Here is a 25,556-nt window from a genome sequence, read left to right as displayed (position 1 = left end):
GTGCCAATGAAGTGTTGTCACTTATGGTGCAAATGAAGTGTTGTCACTTATGGTGCAAATGAACTGCTTTGTCACTTTCCGGTGCAAATGAAGTGTTGTCACTTGTGGTGCCAATGAAGTGTTGTCACTTGTGGTGCCAATGAAGTGTTGTCACTTGTGGTGCCAATGAAATGTTGTCACTTGTGGTGCCAATGAAGTGTTGTCACTTGTGGTGCCAATGAAGTGTTGTCACTTTCTGGTGCCAATGAAGTGTTGTCACTTATGGTGCAAATGAACTGCTTTGTCACTTGTGGTGCCAATGAAGTGTTGTCACTTATGGTGCCAATGAACTGCATTGTCACTTGTGGTGCCAATGAAGCATTGTCACTTGTGGTGCCAATTAAGTGTTGTCACTTGTGGTGCCAATGAAATGTTGTCACTTGTGATGCCATTGAAGTGTTTTCACTTGTGGTGCCAATGAAATGTTGTCACTTGTGGTGCCAATGAAGTGTTGTCACTTGTGGTGCCAATGAAATGTTGTCACTTGTGGTGCCAATGAAGTGTTTTCACTTGTGGTGCAATGAAGCATAGTGACTTTTATGTATTGTATATAAGTAGGAAAAGTAATACGTATAAAGTAATTTAATGAAACCAAATAGCTTCATTAATATCATTGTTAATCTTTTAAAAGTGTAACAAACCATCACACTGCTTGGCAATTTTTAAGGTACATTTGGTGCTTGATTTAGACAATTTCATTACAAATTCTGTAAAATTCCATAGTTATTAGAAATAAGAATTAGACATAAGTTTTTGCTTTAATTTTAGAGTTTACCATGAAAGGTCTGCCCTATGTCCATTTGGTGCTTAATGACTTGACCCGTGTGCCATCGCACATTACAGTGAACTAAGATGCCATGAGTTAAAAGTGGCTGCAATTTTCAGTAACACCTAGATAACAGTTGTTGAAGATCTGGAATGATATACAGGCAGATGCTTGCTTTTTAATTAGATCCATTGGTTTGACGTGGCCTACACAGATGACAGCTGTCCTGTGCTGTTAACCAGCAATAATGCCTTTTGCCCTTATTCCAGGTTGAACCATTTTCAACATGTTTCAGGAATTTACTGCGAACCTTCCATACCAGAGGGGCAGTCAAAGCCATATTTTTACTGGGTGATCTACTATACATGTATACTGAGTTGTGTATTTCGTCCTAAAGATATCAGTTAATGGATTGCTCTGTAGTTATGCACCAGTCAATTGCAACCACGGCCCCCCGAGGTCCGGGGGTATGCTGGGGATAGCTGGGAAAATGGGCCGTGTTTTTTTAGCTCACCAGAGCACGAAGTGCTCAAGGTGAGCTATTGTGATCGCCCTGTGTCCGTTGTACATCGTCGTCCGTCGTCGACGTCCATAGTCAACAATTTGACTGTTAACACTCTAGAGGTCACAATATGGGCACTATCTTAATAAAACTTGGTCAGAATGTTACCCTCAATAAAATCTTGGATGAGTTCGATATTGGGTCATCGGGGTTAAATATTGGGTCACCAGGTCAAATTAAAGGAAAAGCTTGTTAACACTGTAGAGGTCACATTTATAAATGTTTCTTAATGAAAGTTGGTCAGAATGTTTATATTAATAATCTCTAAGTCAAGTTTAAATCTGGGTCATGTGCGGTCAAAATCTAGGTCATTAGGTCAAATCATAGGAAAAGCTTGTTAGCACTCTAGAGGTCACATTTATGACTGTATCATCGGGAATCTTGGTCAGAATGTTTATATTGATTACCTCCAGGCCAAGTTCGAATCTGGGTCATGTGCAGTCAAAAACTAGGTCAGCAGGTCAAATTTAAGAAAAAGCTTGTTAACCCTCTAGAGGTCACATTTATAAATGTATCTTAATGACAGTTGGTCAGAATGTTTATATTAGTAATCTCTAAGTCAAGTTTAAATCTAGGTCAATTGTGGTCAAAAACTAGGTCATTATGTCAAATCATAGGAAAAGCTTGTTAGCACTCTAGGGTGACATTTATGACTGTATGTTCATTAAACTTAGTCAGAATGTTTATATTGATTAGCTCTAAGCCAAGTTTGAATCTGGACCATATGCGTTCAAAAACTAGGTCACCAGGTCAAATTTAAGGAAAAGCTTGTTAACACTCTAGAGGTCACATTTATAAATGTTTCTTTATGAAAGTTGGTCAGAATGTTTATATTAATAATCTCTAAGTCAAGTTTAAATCTGGGTCCTGTGCGGTCAAAATCTAGGTCATTAGGTCAAATCATAGAAAAAGCTTGTTAGCACTCTAGAGGTCACATTTATGACTGTATGTCCATGAAACTTTATCAGAATGTTTATATTGATTAGCTCTAGGCCAAGTTTGAATCTGGGTCATGTGCGGTTAAAAACAAGGTCACCAGGTCAAATAATAGGAAAAGTATTTTAACACTCTAGAGGCCACATTTATGACCATATGTTCATGGAACTTGATCAGAATGTTATTGTTGATGATCTTTATTGGATCAGGTGAGCGATTCAGTGCCTTCAGGGCCCTCTTGTTACCTTTCAGGTGGCCCCGCAGTGCCGAGTAAATGCGGTGGTTTTGTCTTCGCGCAAAATATAGCGGGGAATGGGCCTAACCTAGGGTCCCTGGGGTGCGGGGGCATATGGATTTTACCATCAGTTCATCCCAACAGGGCGGGGATTTTACCTGGGGTTGGCTGGACCAATAGTCAAAGTCCAAGCTATCCTCCGGACCTATTGGTGTTACAATTGACTGGTGCATTAATACAGTGTTCTCAAATTTGGAAAACTAAATTAATTTTAAATAGAATAAGTAGTACAAATGTAGCTGGTCGGTTACTTTATTATTTGAGACGGCTCAACTGAAACTTATTGAGAACCCTGAATACATATATAATATGACATTTCATTCTAGGGACTATTTGTGAATTTCAATGCACAAAATAGAGCCAAGTGCAAGAACTTTTATATTTATCATGAAACATATAAACCTCAAAAAGGGAAAAGTAAACAGACTATACACAATGCTTACCTCCATTGTCAACTTCAGTGTAGCTGACACCACAACGAATGACGCTAGGAGCATTTTAAAGCATTTTTGGAGTATTTAAAGCATTTTTAATACATAACCAAATAAAATGTTTTGGCTCAAATCTTTTTCCGTGATGGTATTTGCTTCCAGATCATGCACCGATGTTCGTATTTATTCTAATCTAAGACCCCATAAACCATGGTGACATATATCATTGATATCCCCTTCAATGATTCCAGGGTAGCTCGAGCCCCGCCACTAGCTTACCTCGACCAGTCCTCGCACTTGATCTTTGATGTGGCTCAGGTCGTCAATCAACCCACGCGCCTTCCGCACATTCGGGGACTCCACCAGCTCCCTCTCCCTGAAAATACACAAATATAATGGTTGTTCACCTTCAATACGATCTTATACTTCTAATTATTTAGATGAAATGGGTTCAGTAAATAAGCGGAAGGAAACTTTTTATTTATTATTTTTCGTGGCCAAGGTCGTCTGGGAGAAGGATTTTGTTATTGGTCCCAGACTTCATAGATGGCAGCCGTTCATTAACCTGCATGAACAATTCAAAACTAACTCGATTTTTAATAAATTTCGTTTCTTTAAACTAATTATCGCCATATTTCAGCAAGCCCGCCTTAAATAGCACGTGCAAATCGTGATGAGTTTGGTTCTCGTGCTGAATGACGTCCCAGTCACGTGCACAAATATTTTTGTCGATGACGTCACCACCCTTGAGAAATCAGGTTTGGAATTTGCGCAATGTAATGTTGTTGACTGTTTTTTTTTTCGGAAATACATTCATGTGATGGTAAAGTACACCACAAATGACTGAAGCGTAAAATTCGATCACTCGAACAGGACGAGTACACCGGAAAATGTAGATGTAAGTGTTAACATCGTATTCCCATCAGATTTATATACACTATACTTTATAAGTTTCATGTCATGCGAACTTCGCTGATATTCTCTCGAATAATGCGTTCTTTCAAATGAGAACGTAGTTACATTAAAGCAAACGACTTTTATCATGCGAACCCCCCGTGGAACCATGCATTGTCGACATGCAATGTCCGCATCACGACTGGCACAAACTATATAATTTCTGAAACTACGGAAATAGGCCCAAAGTATTGGCCATAACGTGCGTAATTAGGGAGATTTATGGCAAGCCCGCTGCATGAACACTGGAACTTCCTGTGCCGAAAATGATTTAGACTTCTTTTGAGATGAAATCGCCGTGCTAGGCTAGAGCATGACCATTTTGTCACGACATATTTTATATGAATGTAAAAATGCTCGTGGAGAGAAGACACAATCGAGGCTGCTAAAACACGTGTTTTTAACATAAACATAAAAGTACACATTTTCAATAAAGTAAATGAAAATGAAGTATTTCGGCAATTATTATGTTAGAATATAAGGTTGGACATCGTTTACGAAATATTTCTTTAAACGTGTACTTGTAGGCTCACATATATAACTTTCCTCGAGCTTTTGTGCACGTCATTTTTAACTTGCACAATGTACACATACATTGATGACGTAGCGCACAAAAAGGAGTACACACGTACCAGAACAACCAGCGTTTCGCAACTCTCTAACGCCAACTCAAACAGACCACTGACTCAACGAACACAAGGAATAGAGGACGTGTGCCCGTTTTGAACTATGGGGGTAGGACATAAGTTTAATGACAGCACTGTGCCTGTAGCAGACAACAGTGCGTTTTTTTGTTGTTGTTTTTCAACTTTCGTCCCCATCCTAAACATGTTTGTACTGGTCTGATCCATACTACTCAGTTGCACTTGATTTTTTTTTATAACCGAGTAATGGTTTAACACAAATCAAAACAGCACGTTATCAAAAATGTTTTATTTTTTCTGGCCACCTCATTTTCTTTAAGTCGGTGATTTTGGGTGAGTCGGCCTTTTTAACAGGATGACGCAATGTATGTTTACAAAAGAACTGTGGCGTGTATTTCTTGCCCACTGTTTATCCACAAGTAACATGCGTAAGAATGTGTATATTTTCATCACTAATGATAACGATTCATTTAACGGTAAAACGGAAAAGAGAATACTTTTTATGTCATTATTTTTTTTTATGGGAATGTAATTTTCCCAAATTTAGAACATCCTTCCGTCAAGGGAATCCATCTGCACTACATTGTTTCGCGAATGACGTAAGCAAATTAACCAGTTTGCATCTTCAATGTTTAAACACTCTAAATTTAAGTGCAATTTTTCAAGCCCTTTGGAACTTTCCCTTTAAGCTGGCAAACCGGGCATTCGTAGAAGGTACGGCACACGCTACTACCGCTCTCCCCGCGGCCGCTGCCCGCCTTGTCGGCTCCTCTGGACGCCATTTCCGCTGTTCTCTTCCACAACAACACGCTAAATGGCCGCCTGCATGCAAGCTTTCCACTTTCCTCCGGAAAAATACACCCCTCCATCATTGGCGATCTGCCAGCCAAACGAATTCGTAAAATTTAATTTTCACTGTCACGGAAACTGGATATTCCGCGAAGCCTTTCCTGTTTTATGTATCACCAGTGTGGCGGATGCCTTTGCCAGTCGATGTCCTCGCTATACACTGCTTTTGTTTGAGAGATTTATCATGGGATCCAGATTTAATTATCAAACGATTTTCCCATGTTTACACCCCAGATTTCGTCTTCAAACGATGACTTGAAGAGAAGCAATCATCAGTTTTGATATCATTTGGCCAGCAAAATAAAGCGCCCTAGGAGTGGGGTAGGGTTGAAGCTGGGTTGAGGGTGCTGCTCCATGAGTGGGGCTGCCCCAGATATGGTGCTGGGTTGAGGGGGCTGCCCCAGAAATGGAGCTGGGTTTAGGACGGCGGTCCCCTAGGGGAGCAGCCAATGTGAACCTATGTGACTATTTGTAAATGCCGAGATACTGAACCCTAGAAAACACTTTTATAAGGTTGCGCATACACATGCTTTGTACAAGCAAAATGTACAGCTATCCTCTCATCTTATTCATGTTTTGCATTCTTGGCACAGTAATAAAATAATACAATTTGATATTGGAATCTGATATTATGCAATTAAAAAACGCTTGCCGATGTTTACATAGAGATGCGCCCGAAGGAGCAGACGACAAAATGACACACATGTATAGGGGAAAGACACGTAATTTATTTCATACAGACATGATGATATTAACGCCTGACAAACGTTACTACAAAAAAACATACATCTAGACGTTTTAGCTTACAAAAAATACAATACACAGTCAAGACGTTCGCCTGCGGGCAAAAATTGTACTAACTATTAAACGTAACGTCTCGTGCGCGCCTCGAGCGACAGCGAAACAATTAACGTCAATGACGTCACATGACAGAATCTTGGAGCAATCCCAATTTCAAGATATAAACACAGACAAATATAACGATTGTATATCCATGTATATTACTATGAGTTTATTAGTATTACATGTAAATTATGTGGTTAGGAATTACATGAATTTTGACTTTATGATTTATGGAGGACCGGGGAAAATGTGATATTAATTGACACCATTATACGTGACAGTACAATACATCTGCAGAGAAAGGCATTAGGTGTCATAATAGCATGCGCTAAGACCTTACCGTAAATTATTCAATTACATGAGCAAATGAGGAAACACTGCAGTCTATAAACGGATAATTATCGAGGCTTTGTTATAAATAATTTAAACTTATTTGAAAAGCAGCCTTTTGGAATAATAATGATAATGTATTTTACTGAAGAATTCAACTGATATTTTTTTATATTCGAACGATTGCATTCTTGTCATTCTTTAACATTCGTTCCCGCTAGAACTTGTCCGTTAGCGCGAAAATATATGTCCACCAAAATATCTAACAGTCTTGAGCGTAACCCGGCTAGGCGACCATGTATACACACGAAAAGGATAATAGTAACTATCATTTTCAGACTTATTTTCGCGATAATGGCGAACTAGGGGTCGGAATTCCATAGTCACCAATACAAGACTCTCTCCGTCCCTCACGCGTCGGGAATTTCCGGCGTACTATGGTCCGCCTCGTAAGAGCGCCAAGCCGCCGAGCCAACATTTTAAGTGGGGAGGTGTCGTAAAGTTTGATTAATAAATTTGCTTGCAAAGAAACCAAGTTAGACATAAATCCTCGATACGATTGTTATGTCAAACAAGATAAAGAATGACAGGCAATGAAAACAATATTTATTCCAATCCGAAAGTCCCACTTTTGATGAATATTTTTCCTGCTAGGAAGCCGACGAGCAGAATTGTATTGGCATTGAATATACAAGCCCTATTTTCCGGGATCTTAGAGTCCATAATTACGAACAAGCAACATTTGAGTGTCAGCAAGCCTAAGACTTGTTAGCATGGTTTTGCCAAAGATAAGACATTGTTCTAAAGACGATTGCTGTTTCCTTGAATACAAAAATGTTAACATAACTTCGTAATAATTAATTCGAAAACATCTTCTCATCAAAACTCCAAGCCAGTTGGAAGACATGTTGTTACGGAATATTAATACTTTGCACTAACCATACACATGTTTAAAACGTGTTGAAACGCATCCTTTATTAGAAATTTGTATAGAATCATGATATTGTACTATTCGATTTTCTGCGATTTGTTTGGCAACTTTTGGTGTTTCGTGTGTCAGCAAGTGCTCGATTTAATTATCAATTATTGTCATTTTTCTTGTTGATTACATTAATGCTATGATTTCAGTTAATTCATTTGATTTTAAAAAGAATATCTGCAAAATGTTTTGTTTTATCACGGCATTTTTTTTTATAAATACACTGTTTAATAAGTCAACTTCATGCAAGCATCCAGTGATAATGATCAAAACTGAACATCACGTTTATAGGCCGACTTTTCTTTAATATATCGGATAAATTGCAGTCCACGCGTAGTTCAAGTCTTAGTCGTAAGCTGAAACTGTCTTAGAGAAATTATTTATAAGATAATTTGTAGCCAGTATTGAAGTTGAAAACTAAGTCGAGAGCATGTTGTTGCCATCTGCGGTGTTCCTACGAATTTAAGATCATTGTGGTAACGACTAAGATCCTTCAATAAAAAGGAAACCTGATGCTAAATATATTTAGGGTCGAGGAGGCTCTTTTCAATTACTTAGATTTTACAATATATTTCGGTAAATTAGACACCTTGACAATATTCTGAGGTTTATCATATAGTGTATTTCAATTAAGACATGTAAAATACTGGCGTTGTTTATCAAATTATGTTGCTATATATTCACATATGTTAATATATAGATGGACGGTTCTTGTTACCCCTCCTGCACACTCATATACAAACACGTTACCGGGGCTCACAGACCCTTCGCCGCGTTTTTTTATGCTAAAATAAAGTTTTCAATAAAACGTCGCCTATTTAGGACGGTTCGTATTTAAGTATCAGTGTAGATAAGCTAATGGTCCTAAGTTTGGGTAGGCAAGTATTTGTCAAGATTCCACAGGCGGCCTGCAGAGTGGATGAGTCAGTACGTGACACCTTTGACACTTATGGTCAGGCCTCCAGAACATCTCTGAAGCAGCTTGCCGTCGCCCAAGCGACCCGACACCGTTCTAAAGCCGACCTTCATTCTACGGTAAACACAGCCCTGTAATAAACAAATACTCGGTACTGGCAACCATCAGCTAACAGCCTCATTTCCGCCTCGATTGCTGAATTTATCTGACGGCTTGTCTGTATCCCTAGCAATGTCGGATTCTTAATTTTCTCTTAAACGATTGCAAGTGACATCACTCGGTATCTCAGTTACACAGACGCTCATTAGTAATAAAAGACGTCATACGCGCATGCGTTGTTAAACAAAAATGGTGTCCTTGGTGCAAAACGATAGCATCTCCCTTTGTAAGAGTACTTAAACTCCACTCAAGGAAATTGCATAGGGATTTGAATGGGCAAAAAAAATGTTCCAGCTGACAATGTTCTGTAATCGTAGCGAAAAGCAAACGTGGTGAGATTTCGTATGATATGTACCTGTTGAATAATCAATGCAGACATGCTCTTTTTCCAACCGGCATCCTTTTGTGTGTATTTGCGGCATGCCCACACGCATACCTCCTACACAATACAGTACAGTAATCGAGTACATGAGATGTGTCTTGTGTCATGTCTGGGGGAGTATTCTCCTTTTTGAAATACCGCTGTCGGACCGTATTTGGTACAAAAACGAATATGGTACAAATTTGTACCATATTCGGCCGAATATGGTACAACTGTCTAATTGTACCAGATACGTATCTGCAGTTTTGGGGTAAAATGCCTGACCAAATATGGTACAAACTTGTACCATATTCGGATGAAAAATGTACCACATTCGTTCCGAATATGGTACACACTCATCATCGTCATCGTCATCATCATCATCGTCATCATCATCATCATCATCATCATCATCATAACTACAATTTGCATCAACGTCATCAATACCATCATGAAAATAATCATCATCGTCATCATCATCATCATCATCATCATCATCATCATCATCATCATCATCATCAGCATCATCATCATCATCATCATAATCATCACGACAAATCAACTTTACAAAGTAAGGCCAAATAAAACATTATGTCTGGTTCCGGTGACATGCCCCCAAAAAGTAGGTAGGGTAGGTCGGCATTTCTTTTTATTTTATTTATTTATTTATTTTTACTGATGCTGAGTGAAAGGTGATATAATAACGTTATTTTAATGTATATTTTGTGTGATTAAAGTCTTCTGTGCGTGCAACACTAAGCTTTTTATGTACTGTAAACATGCATAGTGTGCAAGCTGGAGGAGTTTTATGCACATTTAACCCTATAGGTTTAATAATTGTTTCTTTCTGTACGTGTTATATTTTGAAAATATAATTCGCTATAAACGAGACCATTTTCGGTGCTTGCTATGACTAGTACAGTATTTATGCAATTATATGGCAAAATCATGGGTTGTAGAACATTTTAAATTGACTGAATATCAGCGTAAAAAGAAGTCGCAGGGAATGCTTTACGTTGAATGCTTTAGTGCTGTGCAAATTCGTACATTTATTTAAAAATATGAGGTTTTGATTCGAACCTTGCCACAAGATCAATGTATTTCTATTTTCAAAATTTACTTTCCCTTAATCAAGACAACATATTATAGATTCAAAACTTAAACTAAAATTATTAAGTTTTGTTTTATTTTTAGAATGTTTACATGAACGCTTTAAAAACGTTCTTTACAATTCTCTTGAATATTGAGTAAAAAATCGGACCAATTTTTTCGTATTCAAATAAAAAAAAGTTTAGGGTCGGGCGAAAAAAATAGGTAGGGTCGGGTCACCGGAACCAGACATTTTTTTTCTTTTCGCCTAATGTTTAGGAATACAGTCACACCTGTCTAAAGCAGCCAGTCAAACATCCTTATTTTTGGAGAGATATATTCATTTAAAAGAGCTCAAAATCTCTTAAATCGGATTTTGGTGAAAATACACTTTCGAAAAAAAAAGTTTTAAAAATTTGAAAATTGCTATTAATGATCTTGTGAATTGTTTGGGTCAATCTAAAACTACTGACCAAAGGATATTGAATTATATCGAAGAAATTCTATCGTAAAACAACTGCAAATGCATGAAATATGAATTTCGTTAGTTATTTTTTCGGCCCAATTTCTTGTTTATTTTTCGGATTTTCTCATGCAATATCTTCTTGTCAGAAGTTTTAGATTGACCCAAACAATGCACGAAATCATTAATATGGCTGACGCGACGTCATTCGACCAATCGAATGCGACGTCGACATTCCTGCAACGACGTTTGCTTAAAGCAATCATATCTGGACAAAACCTACCAATTATTATTAAAATGTATTAAAATATAAGCATTAATACCGAGGGGTATTAAACGATCAAATTTTCCAAGAAGCGCTGGCGCGCTTCATGGATTTGCTCGCCTACCTTTACCCTTACAAGTTCACACTCTATGAACATAACCAAAATGCGATAATCCTCAAACTTTTACAGAGTTACCTGGAGCAAGCACGTCTCTAGTCTTAGAGTACTAGTACTTAGTAACCAGTACTAAGCAGATACATTCGCCAGTAATTGACAACTGCCCTACTTGAAACAGCGGTAGGGGAAGAATGGCCGTAGAAATCATTTCGTGACCAATCTCCACGAAAGTATCTGGCCCGCCCGGGAATCGAACCCAGGCCGCCTGCGTGCCAATCTGACGCGCAACCGACTGAGCTAGCCGGCGAAACAGTTACACGACCAGCAAAATCCATGTAAAGTGTGGTTAGGTTAGCTGTTTCTGTTACTGCTAGTTACGACGACGACGACGACGACGACGACGACGATGATGATGATGATGATGATGATGATGATGATGATACTTTTGTCACTTCCAATATTAGGTTAATACAATGTATTTGAGTTTGAAAAAAAGTTTACACATTGGCAGACTATTTCATTTATTAAGAAATACATAATTTATGTACCATATACGTAGGCCATTTTCATTTTATGAGTTTTTTTGGTATGTACCAAATACGTTTTGGCGAGCATAGAAAAACTTATTCCAACCGAATATGGTACAATGTTTGTACCATATTCGGTCGAAAATTGTACCATATTCGGTCCGAATATGGTACATTTGTACCATATTCGACCGAATATGGTACATTTGTACCATATTCGTTTTTGTACCAAATACGGTCCGACATACCGCTCAACGATAATTTTGATACATGTTAAAAAAGAATAAAAATTCCTACTTTACATAATTTCCTCATTGATTAATGATAAATCGCTTCACGTTGGCATTTTTACTTCGATTTTTTTTATTAACAAACCTTATTTTATAAGTTTTATTTAATATTCTTTAACCCTCCGCGTCGAGAAATTAAGAGCTTAAGCGCATGCGAAATGAACCCGCAACTTAAAACTCAGGTTACACGAGTATGTATCGCGAAAAGGCTTTTTAAGTGATCGTACACTATATGTTAAATGAAAATAGGGGTGTTACCATGCACACTGACCTTTTTCAGTTGGAATATTAACCCTATCCAACTGATATAAGTAACTAATTACTCGCATGAAAGTACAGTGTTTCCACGTATGATGTCACACTGTGTTTGTACCCGTACCGACAGACTGTGTTTGTACCCGTACCGACAGACTGTGTTTGTACCCGTACCTTACACGCATCGTGTCAGACTCTGTGTGCACCCGTACCGTACACGCATCGCGTCAGACTGTGTGTTTACCCGTACGTACACGCGTGGTATTAGACTGTGTGTGTACCCATACCGTACACGCATCGTGTCAGACTGTGTTTGTACCCATACCGTACACGCATCGTGTCAGACTGTGTTTGTACCCATACCGTACACGCGTGGTGTCAGACTGTGTGTTTACCCATACCGTACACGCGTGGTGTCAGACTGTGTGTGTACCCATACCGTACACGCATCGTGTCAGACTGTGTGTTTACCCATACCGTACACGCGTGGTGTCAGACTGTGTGTGTACCCGTACCGTACACGCGTGGTGTCAGACTGTGTGTGTACCCGTACCGTAAACGCGTTACGCATGGGGTCAGACTGTGTGTGTACCCGTACAATACACGCATTGAGCCAGACTCTGTGTGTACCCGTACCGTACACGCGTGGTGTCAGACTGTGTGTGTACCCGTACCGTACACGCGTTACGCATGGTGTCAGACTGTGTGTGTACCCGTACAATACACGCATTGAGCCAGACTGTGTGTGTACCCGTACTGTACACGCGTGGTGTCAGACTGTGTGTGTATCTGTACACGCATGGTGTCAGACTGTGTGTGTACCCGTACCGTAAACGCATGGTGTCAGACTGAGTGTGTACCCGTACTGTACACGCGTGGTGTCAGACTGTGTGTGTACCCGTACCGTAAACGCATGGTGTCAGACTGTGTGTGTACCCGTACTGTACACGCGTGGAGTCAGACTGTGTGTGTATCTGTACACGCATGGTGTCAGACTGTGTTTGTACCCGTACCGTAAACGCATGGTGTCAGACTGTGTGTGTACCCGTACTGTACACGCGTGGTGTCAGACTGAGTGTGTACCCGTACTGTACACGCATGGTGACAGACTGTGTGTGTACCCGTACTGTACACGCGTGGTGTCAGACTGAGTGTGTACCCGTACTGTACACGCATGGTGTCAGACTGTGTGTGTACCCGTACTGTACACGCGTGGTGTCAGACTGAGTGTGTACCCGTACTGTACACGCATGGTGTCAGACTGTGTGTGTACCCGTACTGTACACGCGTGGTGTCAGACTGAGTGTGTACCCGTACTGTACACGCACGGTGTCAGACTGTGTTTGTACCCGTACCGTAAACGCATGGTGTCAGACTGAGTGTGTATCCGTGCCATACACGTATGATGTCACGCTTTGTTTGTTTTATGTTCACATAGCAATGTAATCAGCAATACATGTATATGTACGTTGACTTTTTCTTCTCCAGTTTTTACCCTATCCAAATGATTTATGTATTTACGTAGCATATCGACCCCATTCCATATAAATAACTGAACCAGAGTCGTAATCCACTTATTCATAAATAACTACCCCACAGGGTGCAAACAATTTTAGACATCTTTTTTTAATACATTCATTTTCTGGCTTTCTACCAGCAAAAAAATGCTCAACCGAAACTAATGATTTATGAGACCTCTTCGTACAAATATGTGTGTAGAGTGGCCATGAAACTTTCGTCATTTGACCGATTACCTGTTTGCTAAAATGTCACGCTTTTTACATCCATGTTCGGGTTTCCTTTATGAGCCCGAAGACTTTGTACGGCTAAAGAGTATGTTGAATAAATAAGGTTTTTGGAGCCATTGAAAACATGACTTATGGCATTGACCCGTAAGTGTGTTTGCGCGTCGGCTTAATAGTCCAACTTTATTTCGAAATATTTTCATCGGGGAGTTATTGGGTGGACAAGAAATGGGGACGGACGGACGGACGTGGCACATAATGCTCTTCGAAAAAAAACGAATTGTGGAGAGCATAAGATACACTTAACAGCGTAATCCAGGAATGTTGTTTGAAGGAGTCATATTAAAGTATGAAAGTATTCATTGTTTATTGGAAGGTGACAGGTGCGGTAATAAACCCGGAGCTGCCGTCCACGTGCGTTACCATCGCCTGGCAATCGTGAAGGACCTGGTTGGCTTCAAAGTGGATGAATGTTTGTCGTACATGACTAGAATACATTCGAGTTATGTCAAGCACCGTTCAATGATCAGTAACAAAAAGCTTCGTTTAATTCCGCCTTGAATACACTTATTTTAAGGGTTTAAAACGTGAACGTACATACTACTTCAAAGATTATTTTCTTCAATTAAACTGTACACGAACAAGCCTTTAAAAAACGCTCGAATCATGAAGTACTTGGAACAGGAGATTTTCGTCATCTAGATCGTTAGACACTCAAGTATATCAAGGTAGGTAGTGATCTGCATGCGTCAAACTGGGTGCATATACTTGAATGAATGAAAACTGCATTGTATCTTTCAGTGTCCTAACAGTTAATGTCATTTCTAATACCCTTATTAAATATCATTATATACATATATATATATATATATATATATATATATATATATATATATATATATATATATATATATATATATATATATGGACGCTGAAAGATACAATGCAGTTTTCATTCATTCAAGTATATGCACCCAGTTTGACGCATGCAGATCACTATACATCAGTATGACTAAGGCTAGATTTATTTGATGAAACGATATCGTATACACACAACAATGGGGGGGGGGGGATGGGGGCGTAGTTTAGCTAATATTGATATGTAATCATATAGTGATTTCTAAATGTGGGTTTGGGGGCATGCTCCCTGACGATTATTTTAGATTTGTCAACGATAGTGTTAGGGGTGCATTTTGTCGTATATTTCCTACCGGTAAATACATTTACAAGTATACCGAATTCTTTTCATCTTACATTTCATTTAAGAACCTGAAGTCAATACGTCTGGCATTTTTTATTTCCATTTTACAGAAAGAACGTGTAAGCCGTAGCCTTCAATGGTCTACAGGTAGGCACGGGTCCTTCAACACGTGCACTGAGTGCCTGCTTTAGTGCATACTCGTAGAATCTAGATCGTAATCATCACATTTCAATTGCGTTTTAATTTATTACCACTTAATGTATTTTAAGCGCAAAGCTGCTAATTACACTCCTCTCTTTCGCGTGACTATAAAAGCTGCTGTTTCATTGTTGATGTTTTAATTGGGTTCACAGGGTATCAACGCGAACTAGAAGCCGGCAAAAGGTGTCCGGGTGCACGACCCTCGCGTGACTAGGTCCGGTGTTTGGGCGCTTCTATTATACCCGGCGTGAGCCCATACGCCATAGAAGTCACGCAATATAACAATAGGCTCAATATATGTAAACCTTTTATCTAAGGCTTCCATAATGACAATATCTGCGGATAAACGGGTCTAAGAAGAGGCGAGATACGTTCTGAAAGGCGTGTGGACATTTGTGGAAATAGTTTTGTTTCCAATGTCATACAACTCATGGTAGAATCCACCCCACGCGGGGATTTCAGAATGCCAATGTCTGTATAATGATGATTGGGCACTATTTAGAAAATAGGTAATTGTAACAAAGATATGCGGGACAATGACAAATCGATTCTCCATTAAGAATGTAATGTCCATGTTTACAATGATTATACAATTTTCTAATAAAAGCGCAAAATTATAATCCAGACAAGCTGATTAGTCCCGGGAATCAAGTTAAAGGCGAAGGCTAATGTATCCAATGATTAGTCCCGGGAATCAAGTTAAAGGCGAAGGCTAATGTATCCAATGATTAGTCCCGGGAATCAAGTTAAAGGCGAAGGCTAATGTATCCAATGATTAGTCCCGGGAATCAAGTTAAAGGCGAAGGCTAATGTATTCAATGATTAGTCCCGGGAATCAAGTTAAAGGCGAAGGCTAATGTATTCAATGATTAGTCCCGGGGATCAAGTTAAAGGCGAAGGCTAATGTATCCAATGATTAGTCCCGGGGATCAAGTTAAAGGCGAAGGCTAATGTATCCAATGATTAGTCCCGGGGATCAAGTTAAAGGCGAAGGCTAATGTATCCAATGATTAGTCCCGGGGATCAAGTTAAAGGCGAAGGCTAATGTATCCAATGATTAGTCCCGGGAATCAAGTTAAAGGCGAAGGCTAATGTATCCAATGATTAGTCCCGGGGATCAAGTTAAAGGCGAAGGCTAATGTATTCAATGATTAGTCCCGGGAATCAAGTTAAAGGCGAAGGCTAATGTATTCAATGATTAGTCCCGGGAATCAAGTTAAAGGCGAAGGCTAATGTATTCAATTTCGTGACCAACACCCAAAGTGGCTCTCATGTGTCCAATGTCATTTGATCAAATGTGAGTTACTTCCTTTTAAACGAACGATGTGTTACGTGTAGATTTGAAAACATCTGCACGATACCTCATATCAAAGATATAAATCACCATATATTTAAATAGCTTAATGTATCAAGTGCCTGCTATAAATGCTCCGACACGGTGCATTGTTCATGCAATATGCGGAAACGGAATTTGCATGATCAGCAGCGACAAGGCCACCTCAACCAACATCCATCATCATCATCATCATCATCAACAACAACCATCATTACCATCACCATCATCATCAACCAACAGCCATCATCACCATCATCATCATCATCATCATCAACCAACAGCCATCATCATCATCATCATCATCATCATCATCATCATCATCAACAACAACAACCAACAGCCATCATCATCATCAGCAGCAGCAGCAACAACAAAAACACCATCATCATCATCGCCACCATCAACGGCAACAACACCAGCAACAACATCAGAATCGTTTTAAATCAATTATCTTTAGTTTAAGGATATACATCTATAATGAACGCACAAAAATTAAATGAAGATGATTTTTGAATGATCTGGTCATGTTTAAGGGATGATCATTTGTCAACGTAACAAATTCTCGTGATCGCTTTAAATTATTTGTGAACTTAAGTACCGTAGTACAATATTATATGAACGTGTGGCTTCGAGACTAGTTTTAGGAATCATAAAAGTTCACTGTTATGTATGGCAAGTTCAATCCTTCTTATGGAGTTTTTATCTCGCTCATGTACATGTCAGTCCCTAAATGGTTGCTACGTCAGGAGCGCCGCTCAAAATAGAAGCATTTACGACAAAAGGGGTTATCAACGTGGACTTTGCTGATAGTTTTACATACATGGAGAAACTTTGGTGCAAAACGTTCGCTAAATGTAGGATATTATAGCTGAATTCGACAATAAATCACAAACACGTGTAATAACCCCAGGGCGACGAAAAACACTCAAGTCAAGGTTTTTAAAAACGTTTCAACTTTCTCACAAAACGATAAAACCAATCAAACCGTACTTTTATGATATTTCGTAGTATGTATCGAACACTGAACTTTATTTTTAGGATATTCAATATTTGAATAAAGTATCGGAGAGGCTAGAGACTATCTCGAGTTCGGATAAGTTCAGATTATGGCGCGTGACTTCGGAGTAATTCACATTCAAGTTATCAGACAAAACGTCCATTCGGCACGAGGCAGCACCAAGATTCGTGACCATGAAACTGCAATGGGAGATTTGCAAAACGGGACCAATAACATTGATACAAACATTTCGCTTAATTAAAACGTGCCAGGTGATACTCATTAAGTTGTTTTGCAAACTTTATTTATTGGCAAGGTCTACTGAAATGTTGTAAAATGTGTTCTCTTAAGTAGTAAAACAAGCATTAAAATATGTTTTACTGAAGGTACTTCGGATATTTTGCCTCACGAAAATACCAATATTTGCTAAAGCTGTGTTTTATGACGTTGGGGCGAATCAAAATCATGAGGAAAATGCGCATATAAAATTTCAAAATATTTATTTACAGAAGTTATCAACTTTGACAATAACATTAATAAAATGGCCTAATACTATAATTTAACAAAATATAACAAGTTAAAAATCACTGAACATGACAATGAATAAATATATGCAAAAAGTAAATAAAGTATGGCAAAAAAGAAATGAAATCGATATTTCTACTTTTGACAACTATGCTATTTCTGGAACATAAATTTAAATACAAGCAGGTTTTATATGATTTATGTCACTTAATATCTGAAAGTAAAAGTTTGAAATGTTAAATGTTCGATTAAATTAGAAAGTTATCCTACACGCACAATTTAAACAGATAGTTATGTCCATAAATTATGTGATTCACCGATTCAGGAAAAAAGTGCTATACATGTTCTTTAAACTCCCCGTAAAACATTATTTTAAATCAAAATGCCCCTTCAAGTTGCTCTTTTCATAAAGTTTATACAAACATGCTGCCTGGGAACTGCCAATGAAACGGAGATTAAACTGGTATTGGGAAAAGGTTGAAATTTTTTTCTGTTTCTAAGAGACGTTGTAAGTCGGTATGAATATCATTCAATGTAGCACTTAGTCATGAAAACGCAACAATATAGAATGTTCGTATGTGTACGACAGTTAAAATGGAATGCTTACAAAAAAAACATGTTTACACTAATTATGAATCCCTTTCTTTCTTAATTTTCGGTTCCTTATAGTCCTCACCGAGAATCGTGGCTATTTCCCCCTGCATGAAAGCCCAGGGGACATGGGAGCCCACCAGCGGGCATTTCTTCCCACTGGGGCAATATACTTCCGAGCCAGCGCCCTGAATTTTTATACTGTTCCTTGAACACGGAAAACAAAACTTATGGTCACTAACGGACGGACACTGAACAAAGTGCGTATCCTCAAGTCTTTCTTGGCAAATTGTACACTTTAGAGATTCTGGGTTCGCCCCTGGGTCGGGGTTGCCCATGGCCCCGTCCCGACCTCGCGTCAATGAGGGGGGAGAGTGAATGTTATGACGTACACCGTTCATTGCCGCCACACGGACGTTCATGTCTCTACCAGGAGGAGAACCCCCGGTTAGGTTATCCGTAACGTTCATTAGTGCCGCCATGGGGGACGGGCCATTCTGACCCGAGGGACCAGGAATTGACCCCGAAGGAGGGCTGGGAGCGTGGTTGCCCATTGGCGGTGAGTTCTGTGGAAATCCTGCCATTTTCAGGTGGTCAGAATGATTTGGGTACCACTGTCTTTTCGAAGGGTCGCTCTGCTGGTCATTTTCCGGATCTGGAGTCCCCTTACGTTTACGTCCGTTGGGTTCTGGGTATCCACCTCGCACAGCAGTGCTTCTGAACATTGATGCACTTGGAACTTGGGGTAAACTTGTGTTTATATACAGTGTTGGTAATAATTCCTTTTTTATCGGTTCTTTGAATATTCTTACTCTGTCCGGCAACAAGTCCGCAAGGGGCCGCCAGTCCCCAGATCCGTGTTTCATTTCATACTCGAGACTTCGAAGCCCCGGCGAGGGGGCTCCTCGGCCACTCTGGTCTTTGGCGTCCTGTGTCATCTGTTTCGATAGCGACATGATTGTAGGAAAAACGTTTCCAGAGCCCATTGGGTATTCCGTAAACACTTTGAGTTCGTATTCATTTCCAGATTTCGACTGTACGTCAAATCCAATCACACGTCCACAAATTGAATGATCTTTCTTATAACGAGTCTCGAATGGCACTACTGTGGCTAAGATGGCCAGGTTCTCACGCACGTTTGGAGGCCGCTTATCCTCAGGAGACCGACGTTTCCACAACTCATCTCCACTAGGGTTTGAATTCTCCTCTTCGTCTTTGATCGGTCCGGAGCCATTAACTGGCCCGGCGCCATTTACAGGGCGACCTTGGGATATGTTGTGGGCCGGCGGAAGCCCGCTCATAAGAGGCCCGTGAACGGCCGGATGGTAACCGGGCGGATAGTTCATACCACGTGTTACGGGTACCCCGTGCGAAGGACGATGCATTTCCCCTTTCGAATCATCCCTCACAACGTGATTTGGCATTGGTCCACCGTTCTGCATCATTCCTTGTGGCATGCCATTAAATTCCGTAACCATCGCTCGAGATCGCTCGTACCTGTCCCCATGCGGTCCGCCTGGATGACCGCGCGCCGGTGGCTCCAAAACGCCTGGATGCTCGTGTGGGTTTCGCGCATGCGGCGGAAGAGGCCCATGCGGTCCAGGTTTTATTGGGCCACGCGTCTCCTGGAACCCCGTGGCTCTCTTCATCTGCCGAGCGAGGTCTAGGACCATCTCAATGCGATCGGCGCCTTCGTAGTTTACGCAGCCCCGGCAGACGGGTTCCGAGAAATCTTGCACCATTGCCCATGGCATCCGCGGTAGGTCACACAAATAACACTGCTGGCGTTGGGACCGGTGCGCCATTGACATCGTCGGCTCGCGGAGGGCTAAAGCTGTAAGTCCAATTGTTATTTGTTTTGGTATTTAAAGTCCAAATAGTTTATCTTATTGATACCACTTCCTTCACTTTAGTACTCTGCATGAATAATGAACTTCATAGCAATCATAACTAGAATGTCAACCTTGAAGACGCATAGTAATCAAGTTCCCCATTCACAGTGAATAATCGTTTTCCCCGCTTCGCAAATACGTGTGTATCTGACAACGAACAGAGTACAACTGAGCTGTATTGGAGATGATCGCTCGACTGCCAACATTCACTGCAAAATAGCTTGAGCAGACGACAATGTTTGCCGTTTGACAAGTTGCCAAGTACTTCGTGACGTCATGGTATGATAAAACCTGGATTCAGGGCAACACGCCTGTCGTTGGCAAGTATGTCACAACGATTACAGCCGAGAACATCCAAGAAAATCTGTCAATAGCATCAATTACGTGGGTGCAACATCATTTCTCCACCACATTCTGGGAGATATCAAGCTTAAATGTATTTTAGTAAGCCATCCAGGAAGAAAATATGCCGCAATACCAAGCTAATCCGATTTTTCACACGACTATCTTAGGGATGCGATAACAATTTGCCCGTTTTCACTTTCAACGACGTATCTTGGTTACCAAAATCTCTCAAATCAGTGACATCGAGTGATGTGAATGACTAATGATCAAATGAATTGCCTGAGACAACATCAGCCAGTTAGAACACCTTTAATATTCCATACATGCTCGTAACTCGTTAGTTTAATGAAATCTTCCCCAGGTCAGCAGTAAAAATTCTCCTTTCTTGACAATAGTACTTTAGAAATTGTGAACCTAAATTGTATCTCTTTACTCCAAAGGGCGTACCAACAAAAGCCAAATGTAACAACTACTTTAATCGTCGAGTTTAAATCCACTCCTTTAAACTATTATGCGTATAGAAATGGATATAAATCACATTTTATATTTTAATAACAGCCATTTGCCTCCATTTTGAAAATTAAGTCGTTAACAGCAGTTTAAGCGTCAATCATTTATTTATTTGAAGTGTATTCATACAAGGAACATGTTTTGAATAAGGTTTATAATATGATGCCACATTTAAGCGTAACCTGTAACACGACAGGAATTAAATCCATGTGAAAATATTAAATCATTGTACACGTGTGGCCATAAAAGCGTGTAAAAGCCGATCTGATACAAAATATTTCGAGGACATTGTAAAGAAGCCGAGCCAAGTGCGTATTTCGGCCCGGCGTGATTACAGATATTGTAGCTATTTATTTTTGTCACAAAACTGTGTTGTGAGATATAAACTAAATAAAACTTGTTAACATAATATTTGAGTGAATGGGCAATGTAGTCGACAATATAACATCAGCTTCGGATGTCATTGTCAAACTACTGTCAGTGTAAATTTCACATCCATCCTACAACTGACTGGTTTTCTGAATGTTTTTCAAGCAGAAATGTATACCTTTGTGGATATTTAAATTAACAAAAATGTATAGACATATTATCTTTGTTTATATCGTAAAACGGAAGTCGGTGAAATTGAAGAACAAAATACTGATGTAAATAACAAAAAAGCTTTTATATCCAGACCTTCTAATGGCCTATCGAATAAAACCCATACAGTTTGCTTGTCTATCTTGTCAATAAACGAGTTTGAATGAAGCATATACAACAGCACATTTAGAATATGTTATTGACCTACAAAGGCACGAATACGAAAGAGTTTAAAGCGGAAACCAAGAAAAAAAACACAAGTTGAAGAGGCAAAGAAAAGTACTTTACAACTACGTAACATAACATAATTATGATAAACAAAGTTGTTTACTAAAATGGTGATGATGCTGCTGCTGCTGCTGCTGCTGCTGATGATGATGATGATGATAATGATGATGACGATGATGCTGATGGTGCTGCTGCTGATGGAGACGACGACGATGATGATGATGATGATGATGATGATGATGAAGATAATGATGATGATGATGATGATGATGATGGTGCTACTGCTAATGACGATGACGACGATCGATGATGATGATGATGATGATGATGATGATGATGATGATGATGATGATGATGATGATGATGATGATGATGATGCAGAATATTGTAAAAAACGTAAATTCAGTAGAAAGCTGGTTGGTTTTCCAAAAAATATATACCATGTCTGTTTTCCATGCGCAAACAAGTCGTTAATATTATCTTTCCAACTATCTGTCCCCCAAGATAATTGAAAACATATTCCATGGCATGTCCCAAACCCTTTGATATATTAAATTTCAATTGGACATGCAATCTTCAGTAAAACCCCATTACATTTTCGCCCTGTTTATTAGGAAGGCCCCATGTTTCCAATTGCCGATATTGGTCAATACGCCCAGCCAGCACGCAGCCGAGGCCCAATCAGCCTGTCGATTATGACGCTGCACGGAATTTGGCGATTGAAAGTTTCAATAAACTGGAAGAAACGCGTGATAATACATTATGAAAGCTGGATTTATGGCACCCAAATTATGCAAATCGGGCGACTGCGCAGGCCATTTATGTACATAGTCATTAACAACTGACAGTTCAGCTTAAACGAACGAATGGTTTTAAGATTTTATTAAGGCTTTACGGCAGGAAACACTACCGATTAAGGTTAAACAGAAAATTAAATACAAATATATTAGACTGCCAAAATACCCTTGTACGTTTAAATATTTGCTTGGTAATCTCAGTGATATAAGCGACCTCATGCAATCGTGGTTGGCAAAACAGCGAGGAATCCCGCTTATGCAGACAGGGTCACAAAATCCTGGAACTATTTTTTCTTCTCCTGAATTACAGCTTAGTTGGCAACATAACAAACGTTGATATGTTAGTACTTTCAATCATTGAGAACTTGGCTGTGACCTTCTCTCGTTTTAAACCATAACACTACAAACATTGCAAAGGCGTTAATAAAAACAAAAATAAACTCATAACGTCACAATAATATTAACGAACACAGCATTACGAAAGCATAATTGCGATGCAAGAAATGTTCAAACAATTTGCACGGGGGTGCGTTTTTGAAATCAAGCCAACCACAGACGGCGTCAGACAGTGTTTTTTAAAAATACGTGTCTGGATGCGAGCACGAGGCGGATAATACACACGTGCACGGCGGAAGAGATGTAAAAAGGGTTTGCGGGATTTTTACTCAACATTAATTTGATCTTTTGTTATCACCTTGATTATTTTAAGTTTAAATGAAATACATAACAGGTAAAGGTGATTACAAACATTGACAATGATAACCCTAACCAATGGGTCCACGTATGTGTAGCAATGTGTCAAAGAAGATAAGAAATAGAAGAAATGCATCATTTAGTATACATGTGTACACTACTTTAACATGGACCGATTCAAAACACTTGTAAACTTATTAACAAATACTAGTATATGTATAGTAATAAGTACGATGTCTGTGTGGTAAACCCATGCCAGGTAATTACTTGTAAAACACGGAAAATGTCTGCCTTAAAGGGCAGATAACACCAAACCGGAAGTTAATACTCAGTGTAACACGCCTTTTAGGTATGACGTCACCATGGAAAATTCTCAATAAAAAATAATGTTTGTATGACTGATAGGCATGTTTTCACATGCTCAATGCACTGTAAATCAAAAATATCATTATTCCTGAAACTTTTATACCTTGAGTATTTATTATTGCTTGATTTATCATATAGAATAGCGATTTAAACATAAACTGCTGCCCTATAGTTGAAAGGTCATTTTGGAAGAACTGTCATGGCGGACTGTGCAATTTTTAGAGTTTGTTTTTCAAGTGGAGAGATTTTTCTTAGGAATAACTTGACCCCCCTTTTTATTGGATTAAAAGGTAATTTAAAGGTTGTACTTTAAGAATATATACGTTTATCATAGTCTGCATTCGCTCGAAATGCCTTTAAATGTTGTCTAAAAATAATCATTTCACATTGAATTATAGAGGAAATGACAATGGTGGTGTGTAACCTTTATCAAAGCATGATATCAAAACATGGACTACATTCCATATTATTGGTAGTGAAGCTGAATGGTTTGTGATATAAAAACACTCGCTGAGCATGCTCGACCTTCACTCGTTCTATTGTCTTGGTTGTATTCTTGTCGCAGTTGAAATATAACTCCAATCGAATATATCGTAGTTACGTTCAACCAATTATAATTGTCTTTATATAAGAGGTTTATTCTGACCTTGCTTAATGTCAAAATTGAAACTTCCCATATTTGGTGTTGAGGTCGTGAACACCTAAAATGTGTGTTACTTTTCGTGCATATTTGACAACTTACTATACCGTCTCCGTGGCCTAGTAGTTAAGGCGTCAGCCTACGGAGAGGGAGGTCGAAGCTTCGAGTCTCACACGGGGCTTGTTCTGACATTGCCGGTTGCCGACCCAGCAGCTAATTAAATGGAGGGGTACCGATTGCCTTCTTGTCAGGCGCCTGGCATATGGGATAAGGAATCGGGGTAAAGATATTCACGAATGTAGGTTTCTCATAAGCCCAACGGACTGGCCCTTAACTAAGAGGGGTGACACTATAATAAACAAACACTTTACTTTACTATACAATATAAAGGAACATGCTTTGGTGGTCTGTCACCTTATTGGCAAGGAAAGTCGAGTGCAGTTTCTAGCAAGAGTACAAGACGGAATTAAACACGGAATGAATGTTTGCCAGTAATTAGACCGAGGTTTCCTGAGAGAGAAATATCGTTGCTGAAAAGTGACGTATTGATTAAATGCCAGAAGTCTTCCAGTGTCAGTCTGCACTTCCATGGTTAGATGTATGGTGATTTTTTGCAAGTATTCAAGTCTGATTACGACAAAAACACAATAGCAGCACACCCAGAGATGGAAAAAATGAGGTTAGGCAATAATAACAGTCAGCTGCAGATGACGGTGGGATTTTCTAATAAATGAATAAAACACACCTCATGAATTTATTATCTGTCTATAATGCACAGCTAGAATTTTGAATGAATATAGGTCTGGTTTTGCGAATTCCTTTGTAAGCAAGATAGAACA

General features: G+C 39.4%; 2 protein-coding genes across 3 annotated transcripts in view; both read right to left on the bottom strand.

Annotated features, from left to right (window-relative positions):
- LOC128207941 (protein TALPID3-like) overlaps window positions 1-25,556 on the bottom strand; it is a 99,740-nt gene that overhangs the window by 51,229 nt on the left and 22,955 nt on the right. For both annotated transcript variants that reach the window (XM_052911151.1, XM_052911152.1), the window contains one exon: window positions 3,309-3,405. In XM_052911151.1, coding sequence (XP_052767111.1) covers window positions 3,309-3,405 — 97 coding nt within the window. The remainder of the gene's footprint in view (window positions 1-3,308; window positions 3,406-25,556) is intronic.
- On the bottom strand, window positions 18,035-21,449 carry LOC128207942 (probable E3 ubiquitin-protein ligase IRF2BPL). The gene has a single exon (XM_052911154.1). The coding sequence runs from the start codon at window positions 20,476-20,478 to the stop codon at window positions 18,706-18,708; it is 1,773 nt and encodes a 590-aa protein (XP_052767114.1). The 5' UTR covers window positions 20,479-21,449; the 3' UTR covers window positions 18,035-18,705.

This window comes from Mya arenaria, chromosome 11, assembly GCF_026914265.1.
Source record: "Mya arenaria isolate MELC-2E11 chromosome 11, ASM2691426v1".
Taxonomy (NCBI): domain Eukaryota; kingdom Metazoa; phylum Mollusca; class Bivalvia; order Myida; family Myidae; genus Mya; species Mya arenaria.
The sequence above is the reverse complement of the archived record's forward strand: the minus strand, read 5'-3'. Positions and strand labels throughout refer to the sequence as shown.